This window comes from Vipera ursinii, assembly GCF_947247035.1.
Source record: "Vipera ursinii genome assembly, chromosome: Z".
NCBI lineage: Eukaryota > Metazoa > Chordata > Lepidosauria > Squamata > Viperidae > Vipera > Vipera ursinii.
In genome coordinates this window covers 6,040,724-6,061,054 of record NC_139517.1, presented here as the reverse complement: position 1 = coordinate 6,061,054, position 20,331 = coordinate 6,040,724, and the positions used below count along the sequence as shown (strand labels likewise).

The 20,331-nt window shown below is 39.0% G+C and overlaps 1 protein-coding gene across 1 annotated transcript in view; it reads right to left on the bottom strand.

Moving 5' to 3' along the window:
* Window positions 1-17,186: 17,186 nt before the first annotated feature.
* LOC310649938 (vomeronasal type-2 receptor 26-like) overlaps window positions 17,187-20,331 on the bottom strand; it is a gene marked incomplete at both ends in the record, with an annotated part of 482,094 nt that continues 478,949 nt past the window's right edge. The window contains one exon of the mRNA XM_083378771.1: window positions 17,187-17,249. Within this exon, the coding sequence (XP_083234897.1) occupies window positions 17,187-17,249 (63 nt within the window). The remainder of the gene's footprint in view (window positions 17,250-20,331) is intronic.

Genomic DNA, 20,331 nt, shown 5'->3' with positions numbered 1-20,331 from the left:
TGTTCAGAATTCAAAAATAGGAGAAACCACAAAAACAGAGAAGGAAACATTGGTTTACCACATGGAGCAGCTATCTAGACAGAGTGGCCTCAGAGCTAAAAGACATTGATTAATTGAATAAAGGAATTCCTGAAAAGAATTAGTACAGTTTCTGATGTAGGAAAATGGTTGCAATTCATTACCGAAATACAGGTGAGAATGCATATGGGAATTCCAAGTTGAAGGAACTTTGAGATATTATATAAAAATAAGAAAGACATGTGGAATGGGAAAGAGTTTTCCAAACAGGCTTGCCCTCCACAAAATAGGAACTTGAAAAATAGACAATAAATTTGCTCAATAAAACTATTTAAAAGTATCACATTCAACTGCTACATATCATGATAAATCTTTGTCTCTTCCCAATGTTGATCTGTGATTTACACCATTTCATACATGAACATATGGACAGCTTTCACACATCACATTAAGCCTTAATTGTCTTAAAACATGTTTTATTGAATCATTCACCACTGAATCAACAGGAATGTAGTTTTTTTTTCAGTTCTATCAAAAGATAGAAGATAAGGCTCACTGTGACAGGGATGTAGAGTGGCTAAACTGATATTAGCTGAATATCACTTCTGCCTTTTAATAAAATTCATTAGTTCCAAAAGGTGCTACCAGATTCTTTATTATGTTCTTTCACCATAGACCTACATGGTTCTGTTCATACAATCAAACCAGAATGTGACAAACCAGTCATCAATCAATGGTATGACCATATACTTTTCAGATCTAAAAAAATGAACAAATGAATGTTTCATCTCCTTATATTGTGAGGCAGTGAGAACTTAAACCTCTTAAAAGGGAAAACATATGCAAACCACTTCATCATAAATTAACTTCTCCCTCTGCTGAAGCTTCATTCGCATTTGACCTCCTGTCTCTTCTAATAAAAAAAAAAAGATCTTCAAAGGGATAATAACAGTGAAGAAAAGGGATCATGAACTGGCTCCCTCTAATTTTCATTCCCACAATTTTGAAAGGTATTCTATTGGTGTTTTCCTCTGGTTTTACAGCACAGTTCATTCTCACAGATTGTCTGTATAGATCAGAAAAATAGTCTTGATCTTTAACTATAATAGCTTTTTTCTTATAGAGTAATTTAATTCCATCACTTGATGACCATTTCTCTGTCCACCAGGTGCTCTTTCTCAGATTACTCTCACCCAGTCAAGTCCAGTAATCAAGAATCAAGGAGAATCACTCCAAATCAAATGCTCCATAACTGGATTTGATATTTACAATCATTATATGCAATGGTCGATGAAGCAGCCTGGGAACCCACTCAAGTGGCTGGTACACTATCGTATCCCGAAGTACAGTGCTTATTCTCCCACAATACAAGGAAGATTTACAGCCTCCAAAGACAGTTCCAACTTTTACCTCCAAATGAATGATTTGAAAGTGGAGGATACAGCTGTGTATTATTGCACTAGTACAATAACCCACACAATGATGGAAAAGAATCATGACAAGAGGGGAAAATAAACCCCTTCTTGGTCTGAAGAACTCATGTTTCGTGACATGTTGCAGCTGGCAGGACTATTTATTATTAGAAACGACTTTTACTAAAGAAAGAAAGAAAGAAAGAAAAAAGGTTATTTCCCTCTCCATGAAGAATTTCAGTTTCATGCATGATAAATCCAATATGAGGAGTGGTTAGAATGCAGTATTGCAGGCTATAATGGCAGAAAGTGAAGAAGAACTAAAGAGCCTCTTGTTGTGGGTAAAGAAGGAGAGTGCAAAACTTGGGTTGAAACTTAACATTAAGAAAACCAAGATCATGGCATCCGGCCCTCTCAATTCCTGGCAAATAGATGGGGAAGAAATGGAGGCAGTGACAGATTTTATTTTCCTGGGCTTCAAGATCACCGCAGATGGGGACTGCAGCCAAGAAATTAAAAGACGCTTGTTCCTGGGCAGGAAAGCCATGGCAAATCTAGACAGCACACTAAAAAGCAGAGACATCACCCTGTCAACAAAAGTGTGTATAGTCAAGGCTATGGTCTTCCCAGTTGCAATGTATGGCAGTGAAAGCTGGACCATAAAAAAGGCTGAGCGCCAAAGAATTGAGGCCTTTGAACTATGGTGCTGGAGAAGACTCCTGCGAATCCCTTGGACTGCAAGGCGATCAAACCGGTCAGGAGATCAACCCTGACTGCTCTTTAGAAGGCCAGATCCTGAAGCTAAAGCTCAAATACTTTGGCCACCTAATCAGAAGGAAGGACTCAGTGGAGAAGAGCCTAATGCTGGGAAAGATTGAGGGCAAGAGAAGAAGGGGACGACAGAGAATGAGGTGGCTGGATGGAGTCACTGAAGCAGTAGGCATGAACTTAAAGGGACTCCAGAAGATGGTAGAAGACAGGAAGGCCTAGAGGAACATTGTCCATAGGGTCGCAATGGGTCGGACATGACTTCGCAGCTAACAACAAATTGCAGGCTAACTCTGCTGACTGCCAGTAGTTCAATCCTGACCAGCTCAAGGTTGATTCGGTCTTGCATCCTTCCAAGGTCAGTAAAATGAGGAGCCAGATTATTGGGGGCAATATGCTGAGTCTGTAAATCACTTAGAAAGGGCTGTAAAGTACTGTGAAGCGATATACAGTATAAGCCTAAGTGCTATTACTATTGCTAATATGAGTCACCATCTGTTTCCATAGCCATCTGTCTATCTCATAAATCCTATACTCCTCTATACCAGTGCCTGACAACCTTCTAAAATTTAAGATATTTGGAGTTCAACTCCCAGAATTCCACAGCCAGCATGAAGTTCCCTGAAAATTCTGTCAGTCAGGGGGATTGGGAAATAGTTAAGTTTGTGAGTTTTGTGTTATTGATGAATTTACACCTAGCTGTCATTCTTTCCTGTTTGCTTTGCATATTTTTATGGGTTTATTTATTTTTACTTGCATTCAGTGAACATTTTTTGTAGGTAAACCACCCAGAGTCACTTGATGAGATAATAAACAACTACAATAAACCCAACTTTTATTGAATGACCAAATTGATCTATGTAACATTGGGTTCATAGTTATTTTTTCATCATTTTCATTCAATACAATTGAATTGCCCCTAAAACTAAGCCAGTTCCTCAAAGCTGCAACCTTCTGAAAGGCACTGCAGTGATTTTTGTTTATCCTCAGACTCTAACTTTAAAGGGAAGAAATCCTTTTGATTGAAGCTAAGATTCTAACAACAGAGTTTATGGCACTTTCTTTGCAACTCTAAAATAATAGTTTACAAATGCTATCCTCTTGATTGTGTTTCGATTAAGCAGTCTTACCAACAAATTACAATTCTCAGATAGTTCCCCATCCATGTCCTACAAACTTGATACTTCTGATAGAGTCACATTTACATGCTATATATAGGCTGAGAATTTTAGCTTCCAAAACAACAACAACAACAACCCCTCAGATTGGCTTCAGTTTGTGGGTTGGTTTCCTTGTAGATGGGCTGATCCACAAATATATACAGTAATACATTTTTTTTAGGAAAAGTACTCATGGGCCCCATATATATTCATGGATAAGCCCATGAGCAGATAGGCAAACCCATAAATGTTTAACCAAAATACCATAAAAATGCAATATCTGTGAAAAGGCTAATTGTGAATACTGAAACATACAAAAATTCGGAGGTTTTTTTTTTAAATACATGGCTGACACATTTTCCATACGGGTAGTATTTTGGTTTAAAATCTCAAAAAGTTTGATCTTACACATAATTTGGCTTATCAATGGTACAGTGCTAAAGACTCATTACTCTGCTTTGTTCATAAGAGCACATAAGGTTGTCCATATTTTACATTGGACAATAGGTATTTACTGATGTAAGTCTGATGTCATTAGGTAAGGCAAAAAAGCTAAGAGCAAGTAATGCAAAAATCAAATAGGGCCATCAAATGTTTTGCAAATGCTGGAACAAAAACATGATAGGTTTAAATTCCATTGGTGTAAATTTGCAATGTATATTGATAGTAGATACTTAGCTGTTTCATTTGACTTCCTTCAAGTTTGTAATGGCAATAGCAAGCACTTGGACTTATGTACCATTCCACAGTACTTTACAGCCCTCTCTAATCAGTTTTTACAGAGTCAGCATATGGCCTCCCATGATTTGGGTCCTCATTTTACTGACCTTATGAGGATGGAAAGCTGAGTCAACTTTGAGCCAGCGAGAATCGAACTGCTGGCAGTTGGCAGAATTAGCCTACAGTACTGCATTCTAACCAGTGCGCCACCACAGCTCTTAATCAAGATTCTTATCTAGCAAATGCCATTTTTCACTGGATATTCCTACGGCTGTGAGAAATCTCTAAGAGAGAGGGTCCATATCAAACCTCCACTAATTTTAGATGTCACCAATGCAATTCAGACATGAGATATGGACTCTTGGTCCTTAGCAACAGGCATCTGTTCTTGATGTTTTGGGGTTTCAATGGACAATTGAAGTATGGAGCACTTAGAATACTATCTACTTAAATAATGGGCATTTTGTGTACTATGCAAATTATTTTATGCCACTGCTGCTTTAAGGGGGAAGGATTATACTGATCATTAGGTTTCTTTTAGCTGGAGATCAGAATTTCTGCTCATCTCTGTTACTCAACATTAACATTATGGAATGGATTATCTTGGCATGTTTCATATTGTCATTCTCTGCATGTAAGGAATATATATATATATTGATCTACTCTATCTTCATGTAATATTCCAACAATTCTTTCTGATACCTGGCTGCACCATCATCTTCTCCTTCTTAATCTTCTAATTTGCATTCTTATGTCACAGGCAGTTTATCCAGTCGTACCATTACTGAATCAGGTGGTGATGTTAAGAGGCCTGGGGAGTCCATAAAACTGACTTGTACAGTGTCTGGATTTTCTGTAGCAGAGGCGTACATGGACTGGGTCCGTCAACGTCCAGGCGAGGGACTGGAATGGCTTGGACGTGTTGCAAAGAGTGGAAGTATACATTATAATAGTATTCTCCAAAGTCGATTAACCGTCAGAAAAGACAACTCCAAAAACCAGTTTTTACTGCAACTCAATGGTCTAAAACCAGAAGACACTGCCTTGTATTCCTGCACAGATGACACACAGTGAATGAGTCCTTCTAAAAATATCCTCCCTGAAATACATCCATCCATCCTGCTCACAATTTTGCATGTTAAAACAAATCCTTTTTTTCAGTCATTTGGGTTTCTCAAATACTGGTATGTAACATCATTCTTTTTTCATACTGCAACAATTATTGGTGGTATGGATACACAAAGTGCAGTTATAACAGTATAAAAAAGTTGGAGGTCTAGTATAAATCCCTGCTCAACAAGGTTGAACTAGAAAACCTACAAGGTCCCTTCTAGCTCTATTCTGATTGATTGATTGATTGATTGATTGATTGATTGATTGACTCCTAAAAGGGATTGCCACAGTTTATGCTGTAGCTATCCAGTATTTAAATACAAGTTGAGAATGCATATATGAATGCCAAGTTGGAAGGCCTTTGAGATATAATTTAAAAATATGAAATTGTTTTGGCATGGGAAAAAAGTCTTCAAACAGGGCTAGCTCAGCAAAACTACTTCAAACCATTGCATTTAATTGGTTTCTTCTCAATGCTGATCTGTGATTTACACCTTTTCATATAGGAACACATGGACAGCTCTCAAACAGCACATTAAGCCATAATTGTCCTAAGCATGTTTTCTTGAAGCATTCACCAATGAATTCAAAGGAATCTATTTTTATAAGATTTTGACAGCCCTTACCCTGCTTTATTTATAAGCCCAGACCATATTGTCCATGTATGAAAATTTGATAGGTCTTTTACACTTCTTTGAAGGTGTAAAGCCTGACCTCATCAAGTATGGCAAAGAAACTAAGAAAAAGCAATATAAAATTGAATAAGACCATCAAATGTTTTACAAATGGAAAGAAAACATGTTGAGGTTCAATTCCCTGGGTGTAAATTTAAAGTTCACATTGGCAGTGGATAATGACCTGTTTCATTAGACTTCATTCCAGTTTGTAATCAAAATTCTTATTTTGTCAATGCCATTTTTCACTGGCTATTCCTGAGTGTCAGAACCCCTATCTTCACTTTTGGGTTCCGCCATTCTGTTGGGGATGGGGAGGGAGACCTATGAATTTTCCACAGTGTATTGCTTTTGTTTTGTTCCTTCCTATCTTTCTTAGGGTGAGAATGGAATGTGCCTCCGGCCATCTGCCTTATCTCCAGATGGAGGGAAGAAGCCACAGAGAGACCTGACAGCCTTGAGACAGGTGCCTTATGGGTTCTTTCCCACAACAATTTCACAGCTGTGGATTGGCTATATTTGAACTGGTTGGATAGACAGTTGGGGTAGGTTTGAATGGTTTCTTTTAATCTACCGATTGGCGTGGGAAATTCTCAGATCCTGCCTTACTTTCCTGCTGTGAAGGCCTTCCAATAAACATTCCTGTTGAAACAATGCAAGTTTCAAGAGTTCTGATTTCTTGGATGGTTTAACTGAGGCAGGTCCTTACACTGAGGCTGGTGGACAATCTACAGGAGAGACGGTCTATATCAAATCTTCTCTAACTTTAGATGTCACCAACTCAGATATGGAATCTTGGTCCTCAGCAGCGAGGCATTTATTCTACATGGTTTTGGGTTTTGATGCACAACTGAAGTGCTAGGCATTTAGAGCACTATATAAGGAGCACTTTGAGTACTATGCAAATTATTTTATGTCATGGCTTCTTTTATGTCATGGCTTCTTCTAATCCTTGACTCCTCTATTGCACATAGAGGAGTCAAGGATTAGAGAGATCCTTAGGTTCCTTTTAGCTGGAGATCAGATTTTCTGTTCATCTCTGTTAGTCAATATTAACATTATGGAATGGCATGTTTCATATTGGCATTCCCTGCAGGTAAGGATATAGATAGATAGATAGATAGATAGATAGATAGATAGATATAGATATATAGATATATATCTACGAAATCTACGAAATCTACGAAAACAAATAGATATATAGATATATAGATATAGATATAGATATAGATATAGATATAGATATATAGATATAGATATAGATATATAGATATAGATATAGATGATATAGATATAGATATAGATGATAAAGATATAGAGATAGATAGATAGATAGATAGATAGATAGATAGATAGATAGATAGATAGATAGATAGATAGATATAGATATAGATAGATAGATATAGATAGATAGATATAGATATAGATAGATATAGATATATAGATATATATAGATATAGATTATAGATATAGATATAGATATAGATATAGATATAGATATAGATATAGATATAGATATAGATATAGATCATATAATATTCCAAGATGTCATTCTTTCACCTTCTGCACCATCATCTTCTCCTTCTTAATCTTCTAATTTGCATTTTTATGTCACAGGCAGTTTATCCAGTCATACCATTACTGAATCAGGTGGTGGTGTTAAGAGGCCTGGCGAGTCCATAAAACTGACTTGTACAGTGTCTGGATTTTCTGTAGCAGAGGCGTACATGGACTGGATCCGTCAACGTCCAGGCGAGGGACTGGAATGGGTTGGACGTATTGCAAAGAGTGGGACTGTATATTATAATGGTATTTTGCAAAATCGGTTAACCCTCACAAGTGATACCTCCAAAAATCAGGTATTTGTCCAACTCAATGCTCTAAAACCTGAAGACACTGCCTTGTATTCCTGCGTAAACAACACACAGTGAATTAGCCCTTCTAAAATTGTCCTTCCTGAAATATATCTATCCACCCTGTCACAATATCACAGCTGTTGAACAAATCCTTTTTTGGTCAGTAGGTTCCTCAATCACTGGTATATAATGTCATTCTTTTTTTTTACTGCAAGAATCATATATGATATGGAGCAGTGAAGTGCAGATATCCCATGTTCCTAGTCACAGAACTGAAATATGAGTTATAAATAAGGGAAGAAGGGAGAGAGAAAGAAGTATTCCAAAAGTTTTTGATTATTCTTTTTCCTTATTTACTACTAACAATGGGTGGTAGAAGCAACCATGCAGATCCGATGAATTTTAATATTGTAAGCCAGCAAGAGTCATTCATAAATAAATAACAATTGGGGTTTCCCATTGAAGATAGCAAGCAACCCAACCAAGAAATCATTATGGGGCAATGCAGAGAATATGTGGAAGTAGGATTCATTCATTCATTCATTCATGTGGATATGATAAATTTTAATGTTGTAAGCGCCTCCCGCCTCACTGTGTTACCTGTATGAGAACTGGACAACCATATACATAAATATTTTTTTTAAAAAAATGAGGTTTCCCATTGAGGAAAGCAAGGAAGCCAACCAAAAGTCATTATGGAACAATGCAGAGAATAAATGGAACTATCATTCATTCATTTATCATATTTATATAGCCATAAGGGCTGCAAAACATTGCTCTTTGCAGCAAACAATGAAAATAAACCATACAATAAACAATATTAAAAGTATTCTGTAACTTAAAAAAAAACCTTTAGTGTTACTATTAACACACTTAGCAGAGAATTTGATGTTAAAAGCAATGCAGCCACCTCTCTAAATCACCACTTCCCTGAAATACTCAAGGAACAACTATGTTTTAAGAGAATTCCAGAAAGATGTTGTAAGAGATGAGAGAGGGGATAAATTCATAATCAGTCATGAGTCCCTTTCTGCCCACAAAAGATCAAAGTCCAGCTCACCTTGAATTCCTTTCTATTCTTAACTCACATTAATTTCCCTTGACTGTTAGTAGTTCAGATTCTTGTATAGAGTTTAAGCTGACAATTAATCTTTATACACTTTGAATTGTCTGGATCTCTTGACTTTCCTGGTTCTTAATAGATGTCATGGATGGGACCAATATCACCTCAGGGGAATAATGTTCCAGGGTTGGGTGCCATGAAAGAAAAGACCCATCTCCTAGGTCCTGTCTGATGGAACTCCAGACATGAAGGGGATAAAGATACATCATTGGGCAGAGAAAGTCCATCAAATAACTCATTCCCATGCCATTAAGTAATCTAAACCTCAGAATTAGCATTACAAATGTGACCTAGAAGCAAATTAACAACCAATGCAGTTTACAGTGCCATTCTACGACACAAATAAGAGCCTGGGACACAACATTTTGTATCAGCATAATTCTCCATGAACTTAGCTATTATTTTTTCAAATCATGATTCACATTTTATGGGGATTAGGCTCAATGGCTTGAGGCTTGCTTCTATCCATGACATATCTTTAAGTTATAGGTTAGAGCAGACATGTCAAACTCGCAATATCACATGATGTCGCACAACATATCAGGACAGTTTTGCCATTGCTGGCAATGGTGTGGACGCGGCTTCCAGATGACGCGTCCGGCCTGCGGGCTGGCAATTTGACACCCCTGGGTTAGAGTGATGTGTGCATTTACCTAATTCTGCTCTGAATTTATAATTGTACTTGTGTTTCTCCCCAAGGCCCAGCTTCATTCTAGAAGCTCTTTTCTTTAAATCTCACAGCTCTCATCCTCAAATGAAAGAAAACTTAAATGGATTTGCTCATATTTATGGTTATTCAAAGTTATCTCCATTTCCCTTACAGTCAAGAGCTCTAATGCAGGGTGCAATTGCCCAGGTTTAGAGTAGAGTAGAGTAGAGTAGAGTAGAGTAGAGTAGAGTAGAGTAGAGTAGAGTAGAGTAGAGCAGAACAGAACAGAACAGAACAGAACAGAACAGAATAGCAGAGTTGGAAGGGACCTTGGAGGTCTTCTAGTCCAACACCCTGCTCAGGCAGGAAACCCTATACCATTTCAGACAAATAGTTATCCAATCTCTTCATAAAAATCCCCAGTGTTGGAGCATTCACAACTTCTGGAGGTAAGTTTTTCAACTCGTTAATTGTTCTGTCAGGAAATTTCTTCTTAGTTCTAGGTCAGGGGTGTCAAACTGCCAGTCCATGGGCCGGATGTGTCATGGCAAAACAGGATCAAATGATATCCCTGTCCATAGCAAGTCATAAAATTAAGCTTCTCCCAATTAACCTTTTTGTTAAGTGAGTATCATTTTAAGAAAAGAAGACAGATGGATTTATAAGGCAATATTGTGATGGGAAGGGAAGGCAAGAGTTTATAGTGACAGCATCAGTCATCATTCTCAGTGTCTCCATTCATGTTCTACAAGCCTCCCTGGACCCGAACTTTCAGCCACTTCCATTTTTTTGGTCTTGAAGAGAGGCAAAGTTGTCTATACCTCAATGGATCTGTGTTATGGATGGAAGAATATAGAATTCTCAGGACTCTAGTCTAGATTGGAAGTCAAAACCAAGTCAGGAAGACCATCTCATCAAACCCTTCTGTATCAATTCAAAGAAAACAACTTGGTCTATGAATTCATTCTGAACTGAACTCAGCTACAGTAGAAGGGATTTCACCTGATCCACAGCTATTCAAGTTGCCCATCAAAGTGAATATGATTGTATAGATGCAGTGTGGATATGCACCATTGCTGATGTGAGCTCAAGGTCTGTTGTTACACAATCGTTGAAGTTCAGGATGTGACTTGGTTATATTTGTACCATCTGTGATTTTATGCAAATATTCCTGGTGTGGCCTTTTCTTAAAGGCAGTAATTAAGAATCTAGTTCAGATCAGTTTCAAGTGGAGAGAGTGAATTCCATACCTCAATCATGGAGCTGCATAATTTGATTTCTTTGTTAATGGTCTTTCCTGCATGTAAGGGGGAAAAAACCCACATTTTTTAAAGATAGCAAGTGGTCTTGTTTCTACATTTCCTCATACCCATTTTCTCTTTTTGTCCTTTCTACATTCTTGAATACAGGTATTTCATCACAGGTTACACTTACTGAATCTGGTGGTGGCCTTAAGAAGCCAGGAGGTACTCTTCAGCTAACTTGTACAGTCTCTGGATTTGCCATCACAAGCAATGGAGTGCACTGGATCCGTCAGCCCCCTGGAAAGGGATTGGAATGGAATGGTATTATCTGGAATGATGGAAGCACGGACTATAACAGTGCTCTCCAGAATCGGATCACCATCACAAGGGATACATCCAAAAACCAGGTGTTCCTTCAACTGACTGGTTTAAAGACTGAGGACAGCGGCACTTATTACTGTGCAAGTCACACAGTGAAAAAATGCTTTGCTCAAGCAGCCAAAAACCTCTCTTCCTCTAAAGGAGCCCTTAGTCACTTGTTGTTTTAAATGGCAGCTGGCAACAAGATTGCTTTCCATGATCACCCAGCTATGTGTGAAAGTTTAAAAGGGGAAATTTGGAACATGCCTTTACTTTGGGAGTAAATGGGGCAGGCAGATATTCTTGGAATAAAGTGGTCCCCAAGTTGCCCCTTTCTAGGACATGTAAGGATTCAAAGGTATAAACAGAATCTTGAATCATAACAGGAGCCTATTGGAAGCCAATGCAACTCACAAATTAGCAGTGTTAAATGGGTCTAAAGAGATGCACACATAACTCTGATTCCCAGATGGTCTTCAATGGTAGCTCCATGTAGAATGCATTAAATTACTCTATATGAGAGGTCACTAATCAGCATGCTGTACCAGTCAAGGAATTGGCAAAGGGTCCCATGATCATAGCTGTTGAATGGTCTTCAACCAGAAGCTGAGTGAGTTCAGAACCTCAGATTGTTCACCAAGTCCCAAAAGGGCTATGGTACTCTAGCCAAAATCCAAAATGGAACAACACAATTAGATCCAATAGCCATATCCCAGAATGATTCAGTTTTGTCAGGTTTGAGTTGCAACCTGTTCTACCCCCTCCAGAACCTCACAGCCCTAGAGCAGAACCTCAACAGCTTCACTTGGATGGATGGGGGCAGAGATATACTGTATCTCTGGGTATCATCTCCATATTGATGATGCCTCACTCTGTGCAGGGAGATGATCTCACCAAGTGGTTTCCTGCTGATGTTGAATGGGAGATCATAGATGACCACTGATCAGGGTCTTAAGTCAGAGAGGGGGTACAAAATGTGGTTAATGTATTGCCCTCAGCATATAGCAATGCCTAGCTGATATTGATGCATCTCAAAAGTTAAGTAGAGAGAGTGCTTAGTTAAGAACTGCCCACAATTCTAGGTCCATGAGATCATTTTTTTTAAAAAAAAATTTAAGCAAGGTATCAAACTGACATAACCACATTTAAATTGGGTAGTAGATAGGTTTCCTCAATATTGATATAGCATTTATTTCATCCTTTTATGCATACGGCATCCTTATACCATAACTGCCAAATCTTTTCCTGATAATCTTCAGTGTTGGAGCTCCTATAACCCCAGAAGGCAAGACATTCCATTAATTATTTTTTTCTCACTGTCAGGAAGCTCCTCCTTAGTTCCAGATTGGATCTCCAATCAACCACTATTCTCCAGCCATCCAAGGGAGATTCTCTGCCTTCAGAAGCAACTCTCAATTCTATCTGCAAATGAATGATCTAAGGACAGAAGACACCAGATATCGATTATTGCACTGGAGATACACAACGCTGAAAATCGTACCTTAACTCATGCAAAAACTCTTTCCTCCACTAAATCTTAGAAGGTTGTTCCATGAGGTGGAGCTGTTGCCCCATCGTGCTTTTATTCAGGAAAAAAAATGTTCAGAATTCAAAAATAGAAGAAACCACAAAAGAAGAACAAAAATAGGGAAGGAAAAATTCACTTGCCATCTGGAGCAGCTGTCTAGCAGGAGTGTCCTCAGAGCTGAAAAACATTGTTTGGTTGTTTATTCATTCCACATATTTTAAATTTAAGATGTCTTTATTTCAATTCTCTGAATTCTCCAGCCAGCAAGAAATCCCTGAAAATACACTTAGTCATGGGGATTGGGAGGTGGTTAAGCTTATGAGTTCTACGTATGTGTTATTGATGAATTTACTCCTGGTTGCCATTCTTTGTTGTTGTTTTGTACAGTTTAGGGGATTATTATTATTATTGTTATTATTATTTCCAAGAAAAGCATTGTATTGATATTTTTATAGGTAAGTCAGCCTATATGTTATGGGTCCCATCTCTCTGGCATGTACATCCAGGCTGACACAAGTGTTCATCTCTTCTCTTCTCTTCTCTTCTCTTCTCTTCTCTTCTCTTCTCTTCTCTTCTCTTCTCTTCTCTTCTCTTCTCTTCTCTTCTCTTCTCTTCTCTTCCCTTCTTTTCTCTTCTCTTCCCTTCTTTTCTCTTTTCTCTTTTCTCTTCTCTTCCCTCCCTTTCCCTTCAGTTTTGACTTCTCTTCTCCCCACGTCATACTTGATGCTGCTGTTTTACTGGCAGCTGTTGTTAATGATGGAGGATATAAAGGCAAGCAGGATCAAGTGATATCCCTGTCTATAGCAAGTCATAAAATTAAACTTCTCCCAATTAACCTTTTTGTTAAATGAGTATCATTTTAAGAAAAGAAGACAGATAGATTTATAAGGCAATATTGTGATGGGAAGGGAAGGCAAGAGTTCATAGTGACAGCATCAGTTGCCATTCTCAGTGTCTCCATTCATGTTCTCCAAGCCTCCCTAGACCCGAACTTTCAGCCACTTTATAAATCTACCAATATTCCTCAAGCCAGGACGATAAGGCTTTTCTAAAACTTGGATGGAAGAATATAGAATTCTCAGGACTTTAGTCTGGATTGGAAGTCAAAACCAAATCAGGAAGACCATCTCATCAAACCCTTCTGTATTAATTCAAAGAAAACAACTTGGTCTATGAATTCATTCTGAACTGAACTCAGCTACAGTAGAAGGGATTTCACCTGATCCACAGCTATACAAGTTGCCCATCAAAGTGAATATGATTGTATAGATGCAGTGTGGATATGCACCATTGCTGATGTGAGCTCAAGGTCTGTTGTTACACAATCGTTGAAGTTCAGTATGTGACTTGGTTATATTTATACCATCTGTGATTTCATGCAAATATTCCTGGTGTGGCTTTTTCTTAAAGGCAGTAATTGAGAATATAGTTTAGATCAGTTTCAAGTGGAGAGAGTGAATTCCATACCTCAATCATGGAGCTGCATATCTTGATTTCTTTCTTAATGGTCTTTCCTGCATGTAAGGGGGGAAAAAACCAACATTTTTTAAAGATAGCAAGTGGTCTTGTTTCTACATTTCCTCATACCCATTTTCTCTTTTTGTCCTTTCTACATTCTTGAATACAGGTACTTCATCACAGATTACACTTACTGAGTCTGGTGGTGGCCTTAAGAAGCCAGGAGGTACTCTTCAGCTAACTTGTGCAGTCTCTGGATTTGCCATCACAAGCTATGGTGTGCACTGGATCCGTCAGCCCCCTGGAAAGGCATTGGAATGGAATGGTGTTATCTGGGGTAGTGGAAGCACGAACTATAACAGTGCTCTCCAGAATCGGATCACCATCACAAGGGATACATCCAAAAACCAGGTGTTCCTTCAACTGACTGGTTTAAAGACTGAGGACAGCGGCACTTATTACTGTGCGAGACACACAGTGAAAAAATGCTTTGCTCAAGCAGCCGAAAACTTCTCTTCCTCAAAAGGAGCCCTTAGTCACTTGTTGTTTTAAATGGCAGCTGGCAACTAGATTGCTTTCCATGATCACCCAGCTATGTGTGAAAGTTTAAAAGGGGAAATTTGAAACATGCCTTTACTATGGGAGTAAATGGGGCAGGCAGATATTCTTGGAATAAAGAATCGGATCAGCATCACAAGGGATACATCCAAAAACCTAGTGTTCCTTCATCTGACCGGTTTGAAGACTGAGGACATTGGCACTTACTACTGTGTAGGATACACAGGGGGAAAAATGCTCTGCTCAAGCAGCCTAAAACTTCTCTTCCTCAAAATAAATCCTTAGTCATTTGTTGTTTTTGAATGGCAGCTGGCAACTAGATTGCTTTCTATGATCTGCCAGCTATGTGTGAAAGTTTAAAAGTGGAAATTTGGAGCATGCCTTTACTATGGGAGCAAATGGGGCAGGCAGATGTTCTTGGAAGAAAGTGGTCCCACAGGTTGCCCCTTTCTATGACACCTTCTTCAAAGGTGATAACCAGCACCTTGAATTATAACAGCAGTCCATTGGAAGCCAATGCAACTGACAAACTAGCACTGCTGCATTTCAAACCAATTATGGTCCCCAGATGGTCTTCAATAGCAGCTCCATATAGAATGCAGGTGGTATGGAGAATAAATCAATGCCCTCTTCCTTGTGACAGCCCTTCAAGTATTGGAAGACTGCTATCAGTTCTCCCCAGTGGTGGGATTCAAATATGTGACCAACCAGTTCTCTGTGTGGATACTGCTTCCAGAAGTCCATTCTGGGACTGGGCAACAAAACATTAGCTACAAGCTCTACCAAACTGGTGAAAACTGGCTGAATCCCACCACTGGGCCTCCCATAGGCCTTGTCTTCTTAAATACCTAGTTCGTTTAGCCATTGAGTCTATAATTTCACATGTAAAACTCTCATCAACCTCTTTTGTTCTTCTCTGCCCTTTTCAAGGTCTCCAGAATCTTTTTTTTGTATCGTGGTGACCAAAACAGGATGCAATATTCCAAATGTGGCCTTACTAGTGCCTATGGAGCAGTACTATCACTTCCAGTGATCTTGATGCTGTCCCTCTATTTTTTTTATAACATTTTAATAGATTTTTACATTTACAATTCATAGTAAAGGTAAAGGTTCCCCCGCACATGTGTGCTAGTCGTTTCCAACTCTAGGGGCCGGTGCTCATCTTTGTTTCAAAGCCAAAGAGCCAGCGCTTGTCCAAGGACGTCTCCATGGTCATGTGGCCGGCATGACTAGATGCCAAAGGTGCACGGAATGCTGTTACCTTCCCACCGTACTGGTCCCTATTTTTCTACTTGCATTTTTACGTGCTTTCGAACTGCTAGGTTGGCAGAAGCTGAGATGAGTAACAGGTGCTCAGTTTGTTATGCGGCACCCGGGATTCGACCTGCTAAACTGCCGACCTTCTGATCGACAAGCTCAGCGTCCTAACCCACTAAGCCACCGCGTCCCTTTACAATTCATAAGTGCTTAGTAAACAGATAGTTGTCTGTGTCTATTTGTTTTACTTAATAATACACATCAGATTCCTAATCTCTAACCCATTTTTCCAGCCTTTGATAAAATACAACCCATATTTGAAAATAAACCTAGCCAACAACTTTGTCATCTAAAGATGCAGTCCCTCAATTGATGCATCCTAGGACAACATTGGCTTTTTTGGCAGCTGTAGCATGCTACTGCCTCATCCTTAAACAGTGATCCACCAGGACATCCTCTCACAGACACTACTGTTGAGCCAGGTACTTCCTATCCTGTACCTGTACATTTGGCTTTTCTTCCTCAGTGCAGGGCCTTACCAATGAACTGCTTCTTGTTGGAGCACAGAGGACCCAATGCTCAAGTCTGTAAAATCCTTCTGAATGTTGAGTCTATTTTCCAAAATGTAAGGATCCCCCCCCATTCCAGTGTGGTATCAGCCTTCATGATGATGATGATGATCATGATGATCATGATCATGATCATGAATTGGGAAGAGGAGGAGGAGGAGGAGGAGGAGGAGGAGGAGGAGGAAGAGGAGGAATTATCTTAAGAGGTTTGCCCAACACTTACTCCAATAACATTTTATGGGATGTAGTCATCAAAAGCCACATTTATCTTTATCATGTCTATAATTTTACGTCTTCATTTAATGACTACCATTTATCTTTTTACATATCAACTCCTAAAATAATTTACTAAAGTAATATTGCATGAATTTCTTCTTTGTTTCTCAATTCTATATCTCATCTTACAATCAAAGAGTTTTAGAAGAATTGTTATGAAAAGAATGATTAAAAATAGCATGATTTAATATAAAATAGCACTGTAAAAGCATATGATGTTGCAGTTTGAACTAAGGTCAGATATATTTCAACAACATACAGGCTACATGAAAATCAAAAAATTATTCTTCATCTTTTATTTACATGTTTTTTACTGTAATTCTGAGGCCTCCCCTTGGGATGAACAAGTAAATTGGAAAATAAATTGAAACTGAATGGAATGATTTGATCAGCAAATACATGAAGTCCACTGTATCTGTCCCATAGTAGATATTCATTGCGTATTATTTTTGCATCTGCTTTCTTCTCATGAGCTGCTCCTTGTTGTTCAATTCAGGCCTCAGCACAATTATGAAACATTTGGGGAAAAATATGCATCCCAAAAGCCCAGCACTGGAAGCCAAGATGGAAAAGATCTCCACAGCTACCATATATTTTCCGTTGGTGCTCAGGTAGGTTGGAACAAATGACAACCAAACACTGGTGAATACCAGCATGCTGAAGGTGATGAATTTGGCTTCGTTGAAACTATCTGGCAACTTCCTAGCTAGAAAAGCAACAATGAAGCTGATTATGGACAAAATTCCCATGTAGCCTAAGACAAGATAAAACATAGCAACAGAACCTTCCTTACACTCTGCTACCATCTCAGTAGTCAGTGAGTCCATGTCCAAATTGGGGAATGGAGGAGAGATTGTTAGCCATATAGCACAAATGCCTACTGGGATAGAAGAGCTGGAAAGGACAATAAAAGCAGTGAGCCTCTTTCCCACCCACCTCCTCATGTTGGATCCTGGCTTGGTGGCCATGAAAGCTACCACCACAGTAATAGTTTTGGCTAACACACAGGAAACAGCCAGCGAGAAGATGATGCCAAAGGCTGGTTGCCGGAGGAAGCAGGTCATTACCCCGGGTTTACCAAGAAATAGGAAAGGTGAGAGGAAGCAGAGCAAAAGAGAGATGAGAAGAGCATAGGTGAGGTCCCGATTGTTGGCTTTGACTATGGGACTCTCTTTGTGCAGGTGGAATATTTTTAATACAGAAATTGTGACTGAGAAGAAGAAGATGGCACTTGTGGCTAAGGAGATGCCCAGAGGTTCTTCATAAGACAAAAAAACTATCATTTTGGGAAAACATTCATCTTGTTTCTGGTTTGGATACTGATCAGATGGACATTTGAAGCAATCTTCTGTGTCTGGATGCAGGAAAACAGATTAAGGCAGTGTTAAATTTATGTGAAATCGTTCAGTTCTCATGTCAATCTTTAAAAAAATGAAGGCCATCACTCATGATTCCACAAGAGAAATGAATTTTATGAAGAAACACCCATTATTGTCCGGTTGTCCTTCTAACCACTATCCTAGAAAGATCAATATATTTGTTATTTGGATTATTCATGCTAGTTTAATATTATAATATGTTCTAGATTATTTTTAAAGCACAAAACCTATACAAATGTTGTTCTCCAGTGCTACCTCAAAGCTCTGAAGATTAATTTGGTACTGTTTTAAAATTATAAGAGCACTTTCAAACTTTTTAAAGCATCAGCAGTCTAAAGGAACATTTAGGCATTTGGAAGTTCAACCTTTTGCCTTCCTGTCATCAGCTCAATTCTGCTTCATGTATATTTTTACATTGTTTCCTTTTACATCATCAAGGAATAATGGATGGGGGGAAAAAAATAGGAGCCACTGTGTATAGCTTCAGGTTTGAAGGAAAGAAAGATCCTTTCAGTTAACCACTTCTGTAACTCTTTAAATCATCTGTGCCTTCTCCTGGTGATATGGTGGTTGATAGATAAAGGTAAAGATTTCTCCTGTCCAGTCATGTCTGACTCTAGGTGGTGGTGCTCATCTCCATTTCTTGGTTGAAGGAACCAGCATTGTTAGAAGACATTTCTGTGGTCATGTGGTGAGCATGACTGTACACCAAGGCCCACAGAATGCTGTTACCTTCCCACCAAAGTGGTACCTATTTGTCTACTCACATTTGTTTGTTTTTGATCTGCTGGGTGAGCAGGAGCTAGGGAAGGTAACAGGAGACCATCCTATTGCATGGTGCTCAGGTTTCTAGCCCAGGCTATCAGCTTTTCAGCTAACAAGCTCAGTGTCTTTAACCACTGAGCCATCATGCCCTGTTTGATAAATATTGCTCAGAAAAGTTTTCTTTGATTTTTTTTTAAATAGCACATGGGTACTATGTTCATGCACCCATGTATTTTGAAGGACCTTGCTTCCTTAAAACATTAAGTCCTACAAAGTCATAATAGTAATATATTAAGTAAGAATATATTGCCATATAACATGTGGCCCAAGGTCTATTGGCACAACACTTCTCAACAATTGCCATATGGAATATCTCTTCAATTCTCTTTAAGCATGCAGAAGAAAAGAGATAAAAAGAAGGAGCAGAGATGCTGTCATACATGGCCATTTTGATGTTCTCCAACCCTCTTTATATCCATTATGTTGGAAGATCTGCTGTACTGTGCCATTTACCTCTTTCATTGGAAATCTTCCCTTCTGGACACCGAACACATCCATAGCAGCAAAATTTCTCTCCTTCTTTTTTTCTCTTTTGAAAACCAGGCTGGCAATAAGGATTACACAAGGAAAGAGGATGGACCTTTTTAAAAAAAATATTGAAAGGTTAGGTAGAGGTTATCTGTTATGACATAACAATTGAATCATTGGTTACACATGTTTGGAAGGTAAATAGGCAGGTACTTGGTATGTAGGTGGGTAGGTAGGTAGGTAGGTAAGGTAAAAGGTAAAGGTTCCCACACACACGCGTGCTAGTCGTTTCCGACTCTAGGGGCCGGTGCTCATCTCCGTTTCAAAGCCGAAGAGCCAGCGCTTGTCCAAGGACATCTCCGCGGTCATGTGGCCGGCATGACTAGACACCAAAGGCGCCCGGAACGCTGTTACCTTCCCACCGGAGTGGTCCCTATTTTTCTACTTGCATTTTTACATGCTTTCGAACTGCTAGGTTGGCAGAAGCTGGGACGAGTAACGGGCGCTCACTCTGTTACGCGGCACTCAGGATTTGACCCGCCAACCTGCCGACCTTTTGATCGACAAGCTCAGCGTCCTAACCCACTGAGCCACCATGTCCCTTAGGTAGGTAGGTAGGTCACTACAATTAATGCCTCCTGGGCAACAGTGAATTTATCATATAAAGTACACTTCATCTTAACCTAAACTGTTGATATAGAATTAACTATGAACAATCTTCTTCTCCTTCTTCCTCTTCCTCTTCCTCTTCCTCTTCCTCCTCTTTCTTTTTCTTTTTCAACAACCATTTCTCCAAAATGGTATAGGGTTTCCTGCCCAAGCAGGGGGTTGGACGAGAAGACCTCCAAGGTCCCATCCAACTCTGGTATTCAATTTTTCTTCCTCCTCCTCCCAACAACTTACTAAGGATCTCTTT